This window comes from Ips typographus, linkage group LG16, assembly GCF_016097725.1.
Source record: "Ips typographus isolate SLU linkage group LG16, UJ_Ityp_2.0, whole genome shotgun sequence".
Lineage (NCBI taxonomy): Eukaryota > Metazoa > Arthropoda > Insecta > Coleoptera > Curculionidae > Ips > Ips typographus.
The window spans coordinates 5,186,016-5,205,425 of NC_138437.1; the positions used below are offsets into that span (position 1 = coordinate 5,186,016).

The 19,410-nt window shown below is 33.3% G+C and overlaps 1 protein-coding gene across 3 annotated transcripts in view; it reads right to left on the minus strand.

Annotated features, from left to right (window-relative positions):
- Nucleotides 1–19,410, minus strand: part of LOC145739134 (lachesin-like) — a 69,805-nt gene that overhangs the window by 28,813 nt on the left and 21,582 nt on the right. For all 3 annotated transcript variants that reach the window (XM_081994516.1, XM_081994514.1, XM_081994513.1), the window contains exon 3: nt 1,811–1,940. In XM_081994516.1, coding sequence (XP_081850642.1) covers nt 1,811–1,889 — 79 coding nt within the window. In that variant the 5' untranslated portion in view covers nt 1,890–1,940. The remainder of the gene's footprint in view (nt 1–1,810; nt 1,941–19,410) is intronic.

Genomic DNA, 19,410 nt, shown 5'->3' on the forward strand with positions numbered 1-19,410 from the left:
CAGTTTTGGCTCATTTTGTAGTATTTTTTATCCTCTTTCTAATGGCGTTGTAGTGAAATCTATAAGAGTTCAAATAAAAAAAAGTTACAATCATTCAAAAATTGAAAAAATACCATTTTTGCAAAAAGTGCAATTTTGGCAATGTTTCATTTTGCTCCAGGAGGGTTCCTATATACTTTTTCTCCGACTCTCTATGGTAAGTATTTACATTTGTTTGGTTTGGTACCAGACAATTTGACAGCTATAGCAAAAATCAAAGTAAGTTGAGATGACGTAACAATGTAATATAGAGGTAAATCAAAGTCTATGGACTTTTACGTCACCACAGAAAGCTAAATATTTTGAATTAGACAAATGATGAAGCAAACGTTATATTACTCTTACGTCAGTCCGTTTTACTTTGATTTTTGCTATATGTTGTAGGAAATTTTCCTCTTCCTCTACAAGATTATATTAATGTGTTTTTGCGTTTAAGGGTCTCCTTAAGGAGTTACAATGCAAAAAGTGACCAAACTGCTTTTTTAAACTAACTTCATTTCGACTGAAAAATAGGATTGCGTTATAACTTTTAATGTAATACAGTGCGTTTTTTTTAACGCGCAACATAGGATTTTACGTGTTAAATTTTTAAGCCCATGTTAGACCATTTTATTTTGGAACTGCAAGTCTATAACTTGACTGGTGTGTCTTTAGTACCCTGAAGCTTAAGTAAGTCTACCAATTTGGTCTAAAAAGTGATTAAAAACTGGAAAAAAAACATTTTTTTTCGAAAAGATTTTATCGTTCCATACTCCCTGTATGCATTGTTGTTCCTTGTTGTTTTTATACTGGCAGGGCAGGTAGCAGGTAAAGTGACATATTTTGACTGCATCACGACCCGACATCTTTTGAACGTCAAAAGGGCATTTTATGATTGTTTGGAATACTGTTTGGCTTCAAACGGAGGTCACTTTGAACAATTCACTTATAAAAATACTTCTTTTGTTCTTAACTTTCTTGATATAAAGTTAATGATCACCCTGTTATACTTTCTACGCCAAATTTTACCTGCTACCTGCCGTGCCAGTATCAAAAACAACAAAGAACAACAATGCATACAGGGAGTATGAAACGATAAAACCTTTTCGAAAAAAGATGATTTTTTGCAAGCTTTTTAACACTTTTTAGGCCGAATTGGTAAACTTACTTAAGCTTCAGGGTACGAAACAGCCACCCGTCAGGGTTTATACTTGTAGTTCCAAAATAACATGGTCTAACATGGGCTTAAAAATTTAACACGTGAAATCCTATGTTGCGCGTTAAAAAAAACGCACTGTATAGTTAAATGTGTTAATTTTTGTTTTTTTCATTTCACACAAGAACATTGGCATGAATCAATTTTCAAATAAATGAACAATGATAAAGTTGCGAAGACGTTTGTAATAAATTGATAGAAGGGATGTTGAGGAGGGTAACAAAGTTTTGCGGAATAAACTGCAACCATAGTGTGATATATCATATTCAAGCTTTTTGGGGTCGAGGCATCCACTTTAAACTATTCATTCGGTATTTTCACGTATGAAAGTGGTAAAAAGGGTTAAGGGAAATAGATGTGTAGGGTATATATTATTAAAGCAGGTTGTAAGTTGTTTTCTAGGGACAAATAGATTTAGTTAGTCAAGCTAAAAAGTTCTACACAATCGTAATCGAAGAAACATAATACAGTTAATGAAAAAGTTTGTCTCGGTCCGAGTTTAACCGAACAAGGAAGAGCTTCACCTCCAAACATAGACTATAACAATAAAATCGAACTTTACAGAAAATGACTTACCATTACACAGAAGTAATAACAAAACATAGAACAGCTGTGGGTAAGTGGAAATACTGCTAAAAGTTTGTGGCGTATGCATGATTGCTCGATTCAATCCACTTCACCTATTTGGACTGTGACTCCCATCGTCCTGCAAAGGACAGAATAAATTGGATGCATTATTCGATAATCTCTCTGCGAAAGAAAATTCTTAGATTAGTATACAAATATGAGACGTCGTCGTAATAGAAAAGCTAAAGCAATTGCACCTAAAATACATTTTCCCTGTACAGTTAAGTGTTATTTCCTACTCGTTCTGGGCTCTAATATTATTTCCCTCGAAATTTGCTTTTGCAATAACGACAGCCATTCAGCATGATGTGTTAGGTTAATAGCTAACAGACTTTCTAATTTACTTACACAAGAATACTTAACATTTATTATCTACAATTAGTCATGAAATATAAAATTCAGTGAAGAAACTTTCTTGACATAATTCAGAAATCGTTTTTGCCTTATTATTGGAAATTTAAGCAGCCAGACTGAAATAATTTTAATGCGAGAAAATACGTTCAGCTCGGTAAATGATCCTAACATTGCTAAAACATCATTTCTGGAAGCCAATTAAAATTGTTACGGGGGTGCAAGAAGTTTTTAGCATGCGTCATTTCGGTTTAACTGAAAGCTTAGGAATTTCAATTAGAATTTGTCACTTCTGGAAACGAATTAAAGAGATGAGGTTCAGTTAAAAATAAGGTTGAAAATCGTTTAGATAAAGCGGTGGATTTAAAATTATATGTAAAAATATAACTCAAAATTACATTTCCTTAAAGCAACAACATTTTTCAAAAATTAAAAACCGCCAACTTACTAGGCCAAGAGTCTTTTTAGACGCAGCTTTTAACTTAAACGAATAAATATTTGCGGAGCGAATTATCAAGGTTTTCATTTTTCATTCCCTGCAGGGTTAGTTATGTCATCCCGTTTTCCGTCTTAAAATTTAGGATAACAGAATGGTTATTTAAAAAGTGTAGCTCCGGGAAAAATCTATTTTTTAATTAAAAACGAGTGCCGCGTTGACTTTAAATAATTTTTGTCAGTCGGTCTTGAATTCAACTTCACTTTTAAGTATCGGAAATTCACTTTTGTTGACATTTTCGTATTTGTTCCCTGATCATTTATAGTAAATTTGTGTTTTTCCATTTTACACGGCCTTACCACCGAATAAACCACTGTTCTGTGATTTACCAGCCAGATAACATTTCCCACTATAATCAAACTATCAATAATGTGTTGCAATTTAAACTCGTGACAGGGAAAGGCACATCTGTTAGGCATGCGTAAAGCTAAAAAAGCGCATATTTTCTCAATCAGGGTGACATATATTTGTGTAAGACAAACACAGCATTGTGTCTCGTCCCTTTGAGGTATTTATCGTGTACATTAAAGAGCGAGAGCGGAGTATATGGTTAAGACTCGCCAAGATAATAGGTCCCTCCCGGAATGTAATATGCGAATTATACTTTGTCGCGTAAATCTCTCGCAGGCTATAAAGACAATATTAACTCGGAAGTAGCTTGATAACGTTATAAATGTGTAAGACAGAGGTCTTCAAAATGTGTACTTTAGCGCAAATTGTTGTATAGAAATTTTAATAAAAAACTTGTATCGTGTGCTGGTCAAAGTAAAGTTACACATAAATATTGCGAAACTATTTCGTAGAAGTAAAATAATAAATTATATTCCACTTTTAATTAGGAAAAGCCTTTGTTGGAGCAGAAGCGTACTAAAGTGTAATTTTCACTACATTTAAACCGGGACACGACTCATACACACATATATAGCTTGAACGTAAATGCACGAGGAAAATTAAAACACTCTGCATTCTCTAGGTGTGCAATGTATGATAATAATTTGAAAGTCATTCAATTTTGGACTAAAATTAAATAAAGGGTTTCATTTGAAGACCAAATCACAGTTTTTCCCTAATTTTCCTAATAAACGTTAGTAATAAATTTCTTTAATATAACACACCTTAAACTGCACCGTCCTAAATTGAATTCTTTTGTTAGGTGTCGTACTCTGTACAAACGGTTTTAAACTTTTGTGCTTTGAGCAAAATCAACTTGAATTTCCGATGAAGAAAAAGAACAAGGGCTCGATAATTTTTCAATAGGAAAAGGAAAAGGCCACCGTCGAATAGATATGCCCCCGAAAATCAATTAAAATTGTTGGAAACGATTAATTCACGGCGAGCTTTAATCAGTAGACAACATTAATTTTAAATTTGCGTGTTGTGCCTCCACTATCTTTACAGCTTTCAACTTAACGTTTACAAAGCTATGGCAAGGCCAAGATATATTACAAAGGGGGTTTTCTTGCTGCATTTTGATATGATTAAGGCTTAAACTTACTAGTTCAAGTGTTTATGTGCGTTTCTTTATTTTTAAAAAGTATATAAGGCAGTAGATATAAAAATTTAGTTTACTCACATGCAAACACCGATATTAAGAATGTTTTTTAAGTATCAATGTAAGTATAAACAGGTCAAATTAACGTAAATTTATTTTATCAAATTTTTTGCAGAAATATTTGTAAAGTTTGTTAAATAGGATAACCCAATTTTAATTATATCTGCCCTAAAGTTTTTAGTTTAGTTTTTAGTTATTTACAAGTAATCCTCCAGAAGCAGAAAAATGTATATTTTGCTACTTATAATATAAGAAACTAAAGAGATTTGAAGAAGAACTACGGCACATTAAATGAGAGAACAAAAATTGCAATTAAATGGTGAAGTGTCATTAAGGGTCATATGATTTGAAACCATTTGTTTTTTATACGGAATCAAAAAATGCACAACTAACAAAAATTAAAGAAAACAATATGAAAAATACAAAATTCTAATAAATGTAGATAAAATCACGAGAATTATATGTTTATGCCAATATTTAGTTCAAGTTTTTCAACATTTTTTTTACAAAATTGACTGGAAATTTAAATTTGACATTTTTCCTATCCACACAACTACATCTTTTGTACAGGGTGTCCCAATAAGCCGTGCACGCGGCTGTTCCTTGGAAACTATACGTAGTATGGCTACAAGATCTTTTTTATTAGTAAATGTGGCCAAGAGAAAATACTGAAAATAAGTTTCGATACCACTAAAATGAAAAATGTCCAAAACTCTGAAAATTTAAATGGAAAGGTATAGTAAAAATCTCATAAAAGTAATCCCCTATTATCTACGAAGAATTTTCCTATTTAACTTTTCTTACTATCTATTCAAATAAAGTGGTGGCTTTGAAAGAAATTTTGCTTTGAAAGCAAAAAATTAAATATCTCGAAAACAGCTAATCGTAGAGACTTTGTTTTTGCGGCGGTTTTTACAAAAATTGCACTTTCATCTTAGATATCTCGAAAAAATCAAATGCAACGGTATAGCTTCCTATAACCTATTCCATAAGCAATCTGCAGTGGAATTATGTAAGGGAATAGAAAAGAAATTTCTTTCTTCATCTTACTTTGACTTGCATGTTCTACTATAAGTCTGCCTTGTTTAAATCTTTGTTTCTATCCCTATCAAGTTACATAGTACCCCTACAGATTATCTATCGTTGTGTGAAAACTGCAGTACTCTATCTCTTTTGTAACGAGATATTATTGAAAAATCGTTAATAATAGCCGTTTTACAGTTATAAACATTACATTATTAATCAAATTAGAATACTATATGTTGCATAGGATTTGATGGATAAAATTTTTTTTTTCACACAACGATAGATAATCTGATTACTTATGGAATAAGTAATAGGAAGCTTACCATTGCATTTGAATTTTTCGAGATATCTAAGATGAAAGTGCAATTTTTGTAAAAACGTCCTTTATCAAAAAGACCGAAAACTAAATGAAACATTGTTTTGGGGCACTCTACAGGACAGAAAATGCTCTTTAAAATGCTGCAAAAACGAAGTTTCTACGATTAGCCGTTTTCGAGATATTTCATTTCGTTCAAAGCAAACTTTGGACTACTCCCACCATTTTTTTCGTAGCCATACTATGTATAGTTTTCGAGAAACAGAGCACGGCTTATTGGGACACGCTGTACAAATTATGGTTAGTTACTTCCATATGGGTTAATGGGGTTTAAGAACGCTTTAGAGAAGTTCTAGACTGTTTCAGTTTTTAAACTTCGCTTAAGTTAAAAGCAACTTTTTTCAAGTTTTATTTAGCTCTTTGTTATCATGTATTTTTTTATAATCTCTATCATCGAATCAACATAATATATTATTCAACATTATCATAGGGCATTGAAAAATAAACGTTCCCGAATAAAATAAATCTGAAAAGGATTGTGGTCAAACAGAGTTCGATTACCGGTTCTGCGAAATAAAATGACCACCGAATCCTGGGATGTTTGAACATTTCCTTTTCGTGTTAAGAAAAGATTCCAAGTTTTGTCCGCGAATACGTTTTCTTCGAGCACGTATTTGAAACACATTACAGAGTGCGGAGGAATGTTCCTTCGTTCCATTGGCGGAGAAATTTTAATTACGATATCCCTCCAAAAAAAAAATGGTTTCAATCCAGACCGGATATTCAGTAGGGTGGTAAATATGTTGCGTATGGTGCGAGAGTTTGCATTAATTCCAGAGCTTTAACATATATCTATTATTCTATCCCAACCGGTTATTGAGCAGTGAAAAGCTGGATTTCAGTTTTAAATAAGCCGACAAATAAAGCCGCCTAACCATAAAAATGATCAGAACATTCGTTTTTAATTAAATTAAGCGCATTAGCATAATAGTTTTACATACACGTGTTTGTAAAAGGTATAAGTGAGACAACTTCTCTTGAATATTCATTGCGGCATTTGTGGAAGATGGGTAAATTTCTATTAAACTAGAAAAAAATCAAACGTTTTTATTTGGGGGTTGCAAGAAATTGCAGTAAAAAGTAAGTGGATTAATAAAAGTCAAGAAGTTCCAGTTCAGACTGAAATTAATGACATTAAAATTATGTGCGGCTTAAATAAACTTTTTATTTTAGAAATGGAATTAAAAGCTTTTATTTGTGTAAGAGCCAAGATGGATAAGCAGGCGTAAAAGAAAAGAAATGCCATACAAAAGTCTACAACTTCCAGCAACTTCAAGTTGATTTGACGTTGCAAAACAGCTCGAATGAATAAGTTTAATTTTTCACCTGGACATTTAATGCTCATACAACTTGAAAAAAAATTCAAACGGCTTGAATTTCCAAGTTCTTTAGTAAGTTATACCCTCATTCATATTCTGACAAAATTAAACCTTTTCTTAGTTGGCTCCTTTGGAGTCTGTCTCCATTAGACTCAGAGATATTTTATTTGATCTTATCTTTTAATCGAATTAAATCTTACTACGCACCGTTAATTTACAATGTGTAAAATTCATTCTATTTTACTTAATGGCAATTCATCACCTTGACATCCTCACTAAATATTCGTCCTTCCCCCTTGTTATAAGACTTTATCTTTCTTTAACTCGTAAACATTTTCTTTACCCAATTTCACCTCTATTTTTACTGGATCTTTGATAACATCTATGCAGTAAAATTCTGTTGTTCATTTTCCTGTCTAAGTTACATTGTTGTGGAGTTGTATACCAATTTGTTTTATGAATAAGGATATAGTTATCACAAATAAAGAAAGCTTGTCATTCTTACCGAAGAGGAATAATTCTCGATACTTCGGATCATTTGAACCTCAAAATACTGATTTCTTCCAGATCAAATGTAATGGTGTTCGAAACGTACGAAAGTAATAGCTTATCACCATTACTTTCGTTTTATCTGCGTTAATTTTTAGACCACTTCGGTCGATCAGACAGACGTTGAAACAAAATTTTCCATACCAAACAACGATAACGACAGAAAGATATTGCAAAAGCGTAATAACAGTCACTAGATATTATACTAGAAAAACAAGGGGTCATAAGTTGCCATATAGGAAAGTTATTTAAGTAGCAGTAAACGCACTGGTAGAGTATGCTTAAAATTTACATAGAGAGGATCCGTATCTGACTTATGAACTTGCTTGAAATTGTAAATAGTTCTACAGCTCTTTCTCTTTGAATGACCTAGTTGAGCATTCCTCTCCAGTGACGTACACGGATAAATTGTTTGTAGCATGGCAAGGGAGAATGAAAAGAAATTATTCGTTTATTAGTTTTTCTAGTCTCACCAAACATCTTGAGATACATTGAAAAATTACTAATGAACACTAAAGAAATTGCTAACACAAATAGTTAATGATTCATAAATAGATTTTTTCTCTCAACACTTGAAATAAGTTTTGCTAGATTCCAGGAGAAAATATACTTTTTTTAATATTTTAAATCAAATTTAGTCAAAGAACACGAATGGCTTGTTTCAATTGACCAGCAGTTTAGAATAACACTATTTTGGTTTTGAATGTGCTGTTACTTAAATTATGATAATTGAAATGTGGAAAACAGATCAACCCAAAAAGCTTATGTATATTAAATTTCCCAGTCAAGTATCCAAGAATGCTGTTTTTTTTACTTTCTTGAAATAAGCTCCTATTACACTCTGTATATTTTTTAAATTACTAAATCACTTCATTTCAGCATAGAATCATCTATATTTCATACATCTCTCTTTACAAAAAAATTGAAAGGGTTTAGGTAAATAATCGGTCACACTTCACACAATCAACAGTGAATGACATAACAATAATCACTTTTTAAATGCTTGTTGTGACTGAAAGATGTTAAAATTTAAAATCAACTAATGAATTGCCTAACTGGTAAAGCTGCTTCGAAGAAAATAATTGTGGATCAATGCAAAGCTTTGTAGAAAGTTTGAAGCGCATACAACTTGCATTTTCTACAGCTAGTAATCTTAAGAGTTTACATTAAAATTAGTTTGTTTAGTTTAGAAAGTGGATTCATTTCAATAATGTTGTACTTCAATTTTTGTGGCAGATAACAGACGAGTAGAAGTGGGTTATGTGAGAAATATTTTTAAAAACCAGAAAGAAACTTTAAAAAAACTGAATCTGAAAGGAACAAGGATGAAAACCCGATACGTGTTTCTGGTTATTAGCTTCATCAGACATTATGTGCATGAAGTTTATAACCAACTGAAATAACCCTTAGAAAGACGTTTGGTCCCATTTGTACTATTACATTAATTCAAAGAATGCCAGTAAATTCAAGTGGTTAAAAATATGTGGCCCCCCACACAACTAAAGAAGGTTTCTTTGTTAATTTACTTCATGGCACGAAGCACTGATGGAATGCCACATCAACTGCGCGGAAATTGAGAAAGTATTGTAATAGGACGCCCTGACACTGTCTGAGTGACAGGCGGGGTCCTTTTTATATGTCGCTGTATTCTGAAGCCGACTTTTCCGAAATACTATTTTTTTTCAATATGAAGCCTTTAAAAATTTTACCGAACTTTCTGGTGCGAGTGTCGATTTTAATTAAGTATTCGCGACACGTCAAGTAACTAATTTATTTTTTCGAAATCGATATTTCCGAAGTTAATTAAACGGAGATAAATAGTGTCCGAGTGTCAGGGCCTTTGACGAAATTCTAATTTCGAATAAGAATTTTTCTTTTCCGAAGTCGTTTTTGTCTACATATCAGGATAAAGTTAGTCCAACATGAGCATAATCCAAGATAAGATACTTCTCTCTAAAGTTAATGTGCAGAAAAAACATGTTTTCATACCGGACTCGAAAATTAAATCGGCTTAAAAAGGATTCTTCTGGCGAGCATTCATAACAAAGCCAGATAAGTAAATTAATTATTTTCTTTTAACTCATAAGTTTTCAGAAGATATCTATTTCTCTTTGTTCTGTCTACAAGGTGAAGCTGTAACATTTCAATTGCTAAGGGTATACTGAAGCAAATCTTTCTTTCCACTTCTCCTCTAAAAAGAACGGCACTGCTCGGTGATTAAAAAAGAGATTAAGAAAATCAGCCGAACAATGAATAATCGGTCTTATGGTGGCGTAAACAGGAATTGAAAAAAACAATCTATAGAAGGGACTATAGTATTATAGGAATGGTAAAACGGGCCGGGGAAGCGAAAGAGGAAACGACTTTTCGTCGTGTCCGTTCAAAAGCCGAGAAGTCGATTAACGTCAGAGCAAGGGAAGAGAAATATAGTCTAAATTGCTGAACATCCAAGCTCCTTAGCTAGCGAAAGAGAATTTTACGCGCCAGGGTCCGTACACGCTCATGAAGATCCCATTTGTTTCATTTCCTTCAAATTATTTCTTCTGAGGGGTACATAATCTTAAAACTCCCCTTTATTAAACGTACCTAACAGCTATTTTAGACCAGATAATTGATATACTGTGTCAGCTCGTCTACGCAACCTGAAACTCTAAAAGTTTCTCGTGATAATGTTATGCGACCGTTAATATAATCTCCCTGTTTTGCATTGTCCTTTTCTGAGTAGCACGTCTTCAGTTGTAGCGTAATTCTTTTTAATGTGCTTGGTGATAATGTTGTTACGGATTATTTATGGGGTTTACAAACTAAAGTTTACAACTGTTGATTAACTGTAAAAGAAAACGATAGTACCAATGAAGGTTTCTAGAGCTAACGTTGTAAAAGAAGAACATAATTTGGTAAGGTGGAGAAGCTTCCAGCTGAAAAAAAACAAATCTGGGATGGATACTCCGACCTAAGGCTGTCAAGGAAGATGTTGGAAGAAAGGACTTTTCATTAGGAATCTTCCAAAACATAACATTGAGATACAGAATGGATGACATACTTAGAAAGTTCATGAAGAGCAACATGCTCATATCAGAGTTATTGTCATGTTTCTCAATGTTGACAATCTCAACAACTTTTGATAATGCTTTCAAAGATTCTGCACTTCTACCAGACCAGAACAATGATGATGTCCATAGTTCCAGAACTTTGAATACATTTCAAACAGACCTTCCAGACCGATAACTCAATCGTTTCCAGCTAATAATCCAACACGGAGATCATACATTTTTTGACAAACTTCATGATCATCCTTGATGATCTCCGTAAAAGAAGAACATGGATTGGTAAGGTGGAGAGGCTTCCAGCTCAAAAAATCAATTGTGTGATGGATTCTCTGACCTAACATGGAAGATTTTGGAAGAAAGGACTTTTCATTAGGAATTTTCCAAACCACGTCCAATGCATAACATTGAGATACAGAATGGATGAGATACTTAGGAAGTTCATGAAGAGCAACATGCATCATATCAGTGTTATTGTCATGTTTCTCAATGTTGAGAAATGTCATGTCAAAACATTCAGAGCTTTCTTCTGCATAAATAAGCACACACATAATCATTCTTAATGATCAAGATTCTGCACTTCTACCAGACCAGAACAATGATGATGCCCACAGTTGCCTAACTTTGAATACATTTCAAACAGACCTTCCAGACCAATAACTCAATCGTTTCCAGCTAAGGACCAATCAATAATTTCAACACCAATTACTCCATCTCTATCCTTTGCAGATCAACGAGTTTATTTCAATGATGATGACAATGATGAAAAATATTTTAGGCTGAACCAACTGTTATGGTGCAGCCAATTTACCAAGGGGAAGATTCAGAATTATTAGCAAATTGATCATTTTCCAGTTCACAACAAAAATTCTGGATTTTCTTGAAAAGGTCATATTTAGCAGTAGTATTTTTGACTTGAGTGAGGCTTATGACTGTGTCAGTGAAAATGCGCCGAATCTTTTTGTCATATTTGTCTGACAGACAATTTAGACCTCTTTTAGTGGCAGAGAGCAATGAAAAAAATCAATATGCTTTGCAGATGATACAAATAGGTGCAACTGTTCATACTTCTTAACCAAATCAATACTAATATTATGATTTTCAGAACTAAGTTAATCGTCTTCTTGTAGTCAATTGAATGGGTTTAATGTTAAGTCAGATACACGGTTTCTTGAAGTTCATCTGAACTTTTGGCTGCTCGTCACATATAGAAAGTTTCTTGCCAAAACTGAGTATGACATGGAATGAGAGTTACAAACACTTAATGAATGTCAACTGCTAAACCTTCTGTCAATAAGGTCTCTCTTATGGCACAAATGTGGCATATCTGCACAATGGATTCGATGGTGCAATATAGTTACTAGTATAACTGCAGAAATTTGTATATCAATTAAATATTCCTAATTATCTTAGGCGAGCTATAGGAAAAATGTGTTTTTATAAGGTAACACCTACTAAAGATAGATGGTAGGAAAAGAAATCATTATTTTACTATATGAAAGGTTCTTAATCTAAATAAAGAAGGAGCAGACAAACTCTAAATCGTGCGGAGGTGAACGAGGGGAAAATAAAAAAGATAAAAGCAAAATAAACGAATATAATAGATTTATTTTAAATAAAAAACCGTAAAGATAAATTTCCTTTTTGATGTTGCATAATTCGGTCATTATTCATTTGATCTCACTTTATCATCGGCTTCCTTGGTGTGGGCCTCGCAAATGATATAATACCATAATACTAACCCATCGTTTTAAAAAGGATATGGCCAATAAAAAGAAGTTAATGGGGGATTTTTATTTGACGATTGATGCAGGAGCGGCCTTAGGAGGAATAATCTGAAGCGCACTTTCCGTCCGAACAAAAATGAAATATGAATGAGGGTTAAAACCTAAATTTTACAGTTAAATACAACCATAGTTGTTTGACGTTATTAAGTTCACGCGAACCTTTTTAATAAGTAATTATTTAGGGAAGACGACCCCATATTAGTGCGAAACTGATTGCCATCTCTTGCATACTAATATTTCTCCAAGGGAAGTTTGAAAGCAGCTTCCTCTGTGAAGTTAGCTTAGTATTATGTCACAGATTGGAACTCAATTGATTAATAAGCAAATTGTGTCGCATTAAAGCTAACCCAATTAACTGAAACTTACTTTGACTTTACATTGCCAATTTGAGATCAATTAGAAAAAAACTTTTTTAATGGCAGAAAAAACGATAGGGCTGTGATTTATTGCGTATGGCGGGATTATGCTGATGATCGTAATTTCGAAAGAACCTTATCTAAAATTTGCACACTTCAGACGCTTTAGCTTCATTTCATTTTTCCTCTACTTTCTGGGTTTTGTTGAGCCAGGTGAGTAAATGACTGTGAATTTGCTTTTTACAAGCTAATTCAATTGATGGGTTAGCTAATATAGTAGAAATTAGGTTTATTGAAGTAATATCTCAAGCTGGAATGGCGGTAAAATATTTATTAAACCATAGGCTTGCGAGTGTAAGCAAACCAGCCTCTGAACACTCAACATCAATCGACGGGATTCGTTTGAAATGTGGAGATTTCCATTTATATATAGCCTTTCCATACGGTTTATATACATCCACTCTAATTAATAGCAGCTGTAGCATATATAAGATGATTAAAGCTATTATTGCGTGTGCTATGTTCGACTTTCCCCGATATGCATCTCATTGAATGCATCGTAAAAAAATCTATATTATTTTAAACAATCATTAATCAAATGGTATTCTCTATCTCCGTTCGTGAGCTGCTTAAAATGTTCGTGTTTTCGTTCTCCCTTAAGAAAATTTAAGTGTTATCCGCTGGGCCCTTGCAAGTCACTTCATTTTATTTAAAAATCCACCTTTTTGCTCCGTTAGTATTTGTGTTGACGCAAATGTGCCCTTCATACGATTAACGACGTGACACTTTTTATTGAAAAGAAAATTATACAATGTAACAATACTTTAAGTAACACACTTTTTATTTGTTAATTAATCGTAAAGTTATTTGAAATTTTAGAAACGACCTGAATGTTTGACTACACAAATAAATTTAGTTGTGAGTGTTGTGGTGGAAGAAATCTGTAAAGAAAGACATCGGTAGAGATATGAGATCCTACAGGACCAGAGTGATACGCACACACGGTATAGTAGTATCAGACCTTCAGCAAATTCCACGAGACTTGAAGAAATCTCTGGGATGCCTGTTGCGGAAGCTGACGGTCATCGAGTAACAAATGTGGGCTTAGAAGACTTTCCAGAAATATCCCTGGAGGAAATAAAAACAGCTCTGCGCATGATGAAGCACAGTAAATGCCCTGGAGAAGACAATAGGTTTGTTCGCAGAGGCAATTCCTGACTGGTTTCCAACTCAGAAGATTGGTTGAATGCCCACATGACTATGACGTTTTCTGATTTGTGGCCAAAGGATGTATCTATTTCTCTGATTACTAGTTGGAGATTCTCTCTGCGAACAGACCTAATGTTACAGTGGAAGTGTTGAAATTTGGAGGACGTAAGCTAGAGAAAACCCTACAGACTCTGCTCAACAAATGTCAATACTAGTTGTGCTTTTGTTCAAAAAAGGGGATAATACAAATCTACAAAACTGCGGTCCTATCAGCTTACTGTCATATATCTACAAAGTTTTAACTAAAATACTTTCCAACCGTCTTTCAAGAAAACTGTATTTCTATCAACCAGTGTAGCAAGCCGGGTTTCGAAGCGAATACAGCAGATCTCTCCATCTACAAACATTGCAAGCCCTAACAGTAAAAACAACAGAATACAATATTCCCATATACCTTGCATTTGTTCATTTCCACATAGCATCTGATTCTATAGAAACATGTCTTCTTTATATGCCCTCAACAAAGCCAGAATAGATTCTAGGTATAGTGCTCAAAGAACGAATATATGAAAACAGAAATAATCAAATTAAATCGTGGAGGGGATACAATATCGCAAACATGGGATACTGCAAGATAGTATATTGACTGACCAGTTCTGTTTATAGTCTATGTAAACGATTTACATATGGACCTAGACGACTGTCATAATAGCATAACGCAATTTGCAGATGACACTTACCTCTTAGTTGAGCTATTTTCTATTCATAGTAAACCCTTGTTGTAAAATCACGTAGAACTTAACAATAAGTTTCTAAGTGTCTACATTGACGAATTCTTAGATTGTGACAAACTCAACCCAGTCTGATACTGTACACGTAATGTAAAAAACACTCTGGACATTGAATTTTGCGAAACTTGTATGTGATGAGACATGGTTTATTCTTGCAGAGGAGTATTTAGAGAAAATAAAATACTTAGTGTTTTTGCATTACATATATTTGAGGTATTTCTACTAACTTACAGAAATAAACATAATAATACAGCATGTACTAAGAAAAGGCCAAATTCTGACAGTGCTCGTTCAAATGATGCTCTTTATCCTGTACATAGATTAACAGTATATGAGAATCGTTTTACATGGGAACGAAATTATTTATAAACTGGAAAACAGGATAAGGAAGAATTCATTTAAAATAAAATTAAAAGTCGTAATTAATATAGAGCTTTATAGTATTTGACTGTAAATATTTCTTTTTGTGTTGAAGTATTAAGTATAATAACTATGTGACTTAAAGAGAAGAACAAGATGGCGATGTCAAATCTGTCAATGCCAACTTCAGTAGAAAAATTGAGGGCGGACTAAAATGTAAATTACAAATGACTTTTACTAACTGCACAATTTACTTTTACTCTATTAAAGCAGTGAAAAATGCTTTAATCTACTTTCAGGTCAACTTTAACTGAGCATAGCTGGGAATAAAAAAAAATAAAATCACTAAAGGAAAAAGCATCAAATTCTTATAATGTATACGCCAGGATTTTTCAATTTCTCGTTGTTAAATGATCTACATTAGGAAATAATAGGTTCAATAAGTCACAGAGTTTCTCTAGGTTAGCGGCAAAGGAACATGGTGTCTGGTTCAATTTATTAATTAGAGTAGTGGATAAACTGTATGACCTCTGGTTGGGTTTGTAAACTTGGATATTTCAAACTGATTTCTATTGATGTTGCGAAGAGTTTTACCTTCTTTCCCATCTACAGTCTTTCACGTACTCATAGACGTATCTTATTAGTTTTATGGTTAACTAACAATTTAATTCATTAATTATTTTAGGGTGTAACTAACTAGTTTTGGGTGTTAAAAACATTGATTGTTTGGTATTAACAACGAAGGGAAAGTATGCATTTATCTAAGTTTCGAAAGCACGCCACTGCATAAAGCTATGTGTTAATGAAAACTTCCCTCGCCTCACTCGAATACGGGGTGACTAAGATTCATCGACAACGTCCATATCTTTTCCTCAGTTCGGCGGGATTTGGTTCGTCCAGAGTTTAAATTGTTGAATTCAGTTCTAAAATCAACAGCACAGAAACAAATATTTTCAAATCATCTTTTAATAGTCAAATTCAAAATCTCCATAACGGACTACATATACATATACATAGAGAAGTTGTTTAAATGTTTCTCCAAGTTAACTCCCGTTTGCAAAGCAGAAATATATATCTTTTGCCCTGGGCTCTTTACCAATCCAATTAAATCTAAAATACATGGAGGTAGTGGAATGTTTTCATTATAATTAAGCTACAGCACTTATTCACGTTTATCACTTTCTGCGTTTAATGGATATTGATTCGATTTGCTTATATGGTGGAAACGTGAATTTCAATGGTGGGAAATCACTGATTAAATGTGCTTTGAAGGTTGGAACTGCAGAGTTAAGAAAGGAAAATTGTGTACTGCAAACACGTACTATTCGTATTGATATTGAGCATACATTTCCAATTGCGATAATAAGAAGTGAAGAAGCAAATTTTAGAGAAGAATTTTACAAACATAAAGTGGTTCGATTTGGAAGCGAAACGAATGGGAACTGTAAAAATCGTAATTTTCCTAGAAAAACCCATAATGTTTCGATCGGCCAGCAAAATCGTTTATCCTTTAGGATTGCTTCATGTGACAACCAACGATCTTGCTTGTTTTCTTAAGATAGGACCATACATGAGTCTGCATAATGTAACCGTCCCTATAGTCATTCAAAGCAAGCTCTCTTATTTTTCCCACTTTCCTATTTTTATTTCCATTCGAGCCTTTTTTCTTTCCCGCCACTAAAACTACTGGGCTTGTAACAATAAACCTAAAGCATTGTGGTTTTATGATTTATGTACAGCTTTAACAGCTCTCAGATTTCTTTTATATGTGTTTTTGCACGTTTGCTATTTACCCCTTGCAAGGGCTAAACCTACGGTAACAATATACTCGTTGCACATCAAGCCTTTTAACAAAATGGGAACTGAGAAAACGCGATTTTTAATTTTTGCGTAAGTAATGATTTTTTAAATTAACTTTTAACTCACCGTTTACCTTTAATATATTAAAGCTCCCGCTGAAATGAAAAACCGCATCGGAGTAGAGTTAATTATGTTACTAGTGGATATTTAAGCAGGCTGGAATTAAATGGACATTAGACTAACCTTAAGCAAGCTCTGAATAAATTTTATAAGGTTGTTTTTAATGTAGATATTACCAGTTAATTCAAAAATGGCTAATTAAGAATAGTTTTGAAAGGTTCATTGATCTACACATGTAGTTTAGAAAATATCACTTAGATTTTAGAAAATATAAGTTAGATCTCAGAATTTAAAACTTGTATTTCAGTATCGTACATTTTATTTTAGAAAGCATGAGTTGTATTTCAAATTAGTCACTATTTCAGAAAAGGTCTGTTGTGACAAGTGATATTTCTAAAATCCATATCATGGTTTCTAAAATTCAACTGAAGCTTTCTAAATTACATATGTAAATGGGTAGTGATGGGTAAATTACCGGTAAAAATTTTACTTATTATATTTTATCCTTGCAAACTGTGTTTTTGGCAATTCAAACTTTGACAGCGTTTTTCTCCCTGATTGGGAAATTTTGTAGTGTTTTTTATGTCAGAGTATAGGAAATTTAATGAGGATTCCAAAAATGTGCTTAAAGACATGATTTGGTCACTCCAAGTGGGTTTTACTGGCAATTTTGTCCCTGGCTGTCCTTAAAATCGTGTTCAAATTTCAGATCACAATTTTACTGATTTGTTGCACTAAACCAGTTTTTCATAAAAACTCAAAACCGGTAAAAGTTGTTCCAAAAATGATCCTAATCAACTCCTTACATCAACGCTGTAAGTTTGCAGGACCGTTTTTGTTTCCAGTATACAGGGTGTACAATGTATGATGGTTCATTATTTATGTCATCCTGTACGCAATTTTTAAGCTAGAATTTTCTGCTTAACACTACTAAAAAGAGACCCTCAAAACGGTTCTTTTAAGTGGTTGAACCATCCTGAACTCCCAAAAATAACCAGTTACAGTTACAGCATGTTCAAATTTCAAATTACAACTACTGATTTAAAAATTTGGTGCACCAAATCAGTTTTTCCTAAATAACTCAAAAACAGTGAAAGTTACAAAAAATTTGCAAAAGGCTAAAAATGTTCTTAATCAACTTCTTAACACAGGACTGTTTTTGCTTCCAGTATACAGGGTGTGCATGAAAAGTATGGTGATTGACTGTTTTTGGTCTTGTAAAAGTAACAGTAACCTTAGTGAACCGTTTGACACCCTGTAAGTTGTTTTAAGGCTCGTTTAAGCTTGTCAGAGGTAAATTCAACTGACAGTTAACTCTGATTTATGGACTTCATCATATGTCACTTAAAGTAATAGCAATGTTTGATTTTTTCATGCTTAACCTTAGTGACCCATTTGACACCCTGTAATAATTTAATTTAACTGTGAGTTAAGTTTAACCAGGTGGTAGACCTGTCAAATTTTTTTGTTAATTAAGTTTCGCAACTTTTGCCTCTTTTAAGGCAGTTTTTGGGGTATCGGTTAAAATTACCTAAAGGGGTGTCAAAAAATTTAAATCAAACAATTCAACAATTTTGCCATACAGTGGAACACAGTAAGCTTAATTTAATTACATAGAGGAGCATCTGCTGCAGTTTAGGTAGCAACAGTTTGAGCTATACTGAGTTTGGATATTTATCAAAACTTCTCTAGAGTATTATAAACACTAAACATTCCAGAATCGAGGAAAGACATAACTGGTACTTACTTTCTCCAACTTCTTGAACGTGGCACTCAAAGAGGAAAAGCTATGGTAGACCAGTAAGAATTAAGAAAGATCAAAAAATCATTTGTATAACTTGAAATAACAGAGAATATAAACTGATCAATTTGCTCGTAAACTGTGTAAGAAATCATCTTCAATAAATCCATTATTTCTAGGTCGATTGCCGTTTAAAAGTCAATAATTCAGAAAATATGATTTTTTATTGCGAAGAATGCTTCCTCCTACATATCGGAGGTCCAATAAAATTGAAATGTATCCACTTCGCTTTTTAATATAGTTGGGTTTTTAATTTCGTTGTCCATAGCTTCGCAAAATATTCCGATATTAAATTTATGTTTTCCTCAGATACTTGCCTCTCCTGATATAGTATGTTCTTAGCAGTTTCTGCTTAGTTAACTTTAGGTTGAATGAAAATCCAGATCTTGGAAATGGATAAAAGCAATTTAAATATCAAAGAAAGACACAAAAACGGGCATTACTGTAAACTGGCCCTATAGAACATTTTTTAATTAAAACAGGTAGGAATTTTGCATGCACTTTTACTTTTTTTTTTTGGGTATGCAAATCCTGGCGCAGTTTATTACATTTTCCTAGGGGCGGTAGATATTGCTTCAAACTCGAGGTAATAAACCGAAAAACTAAATA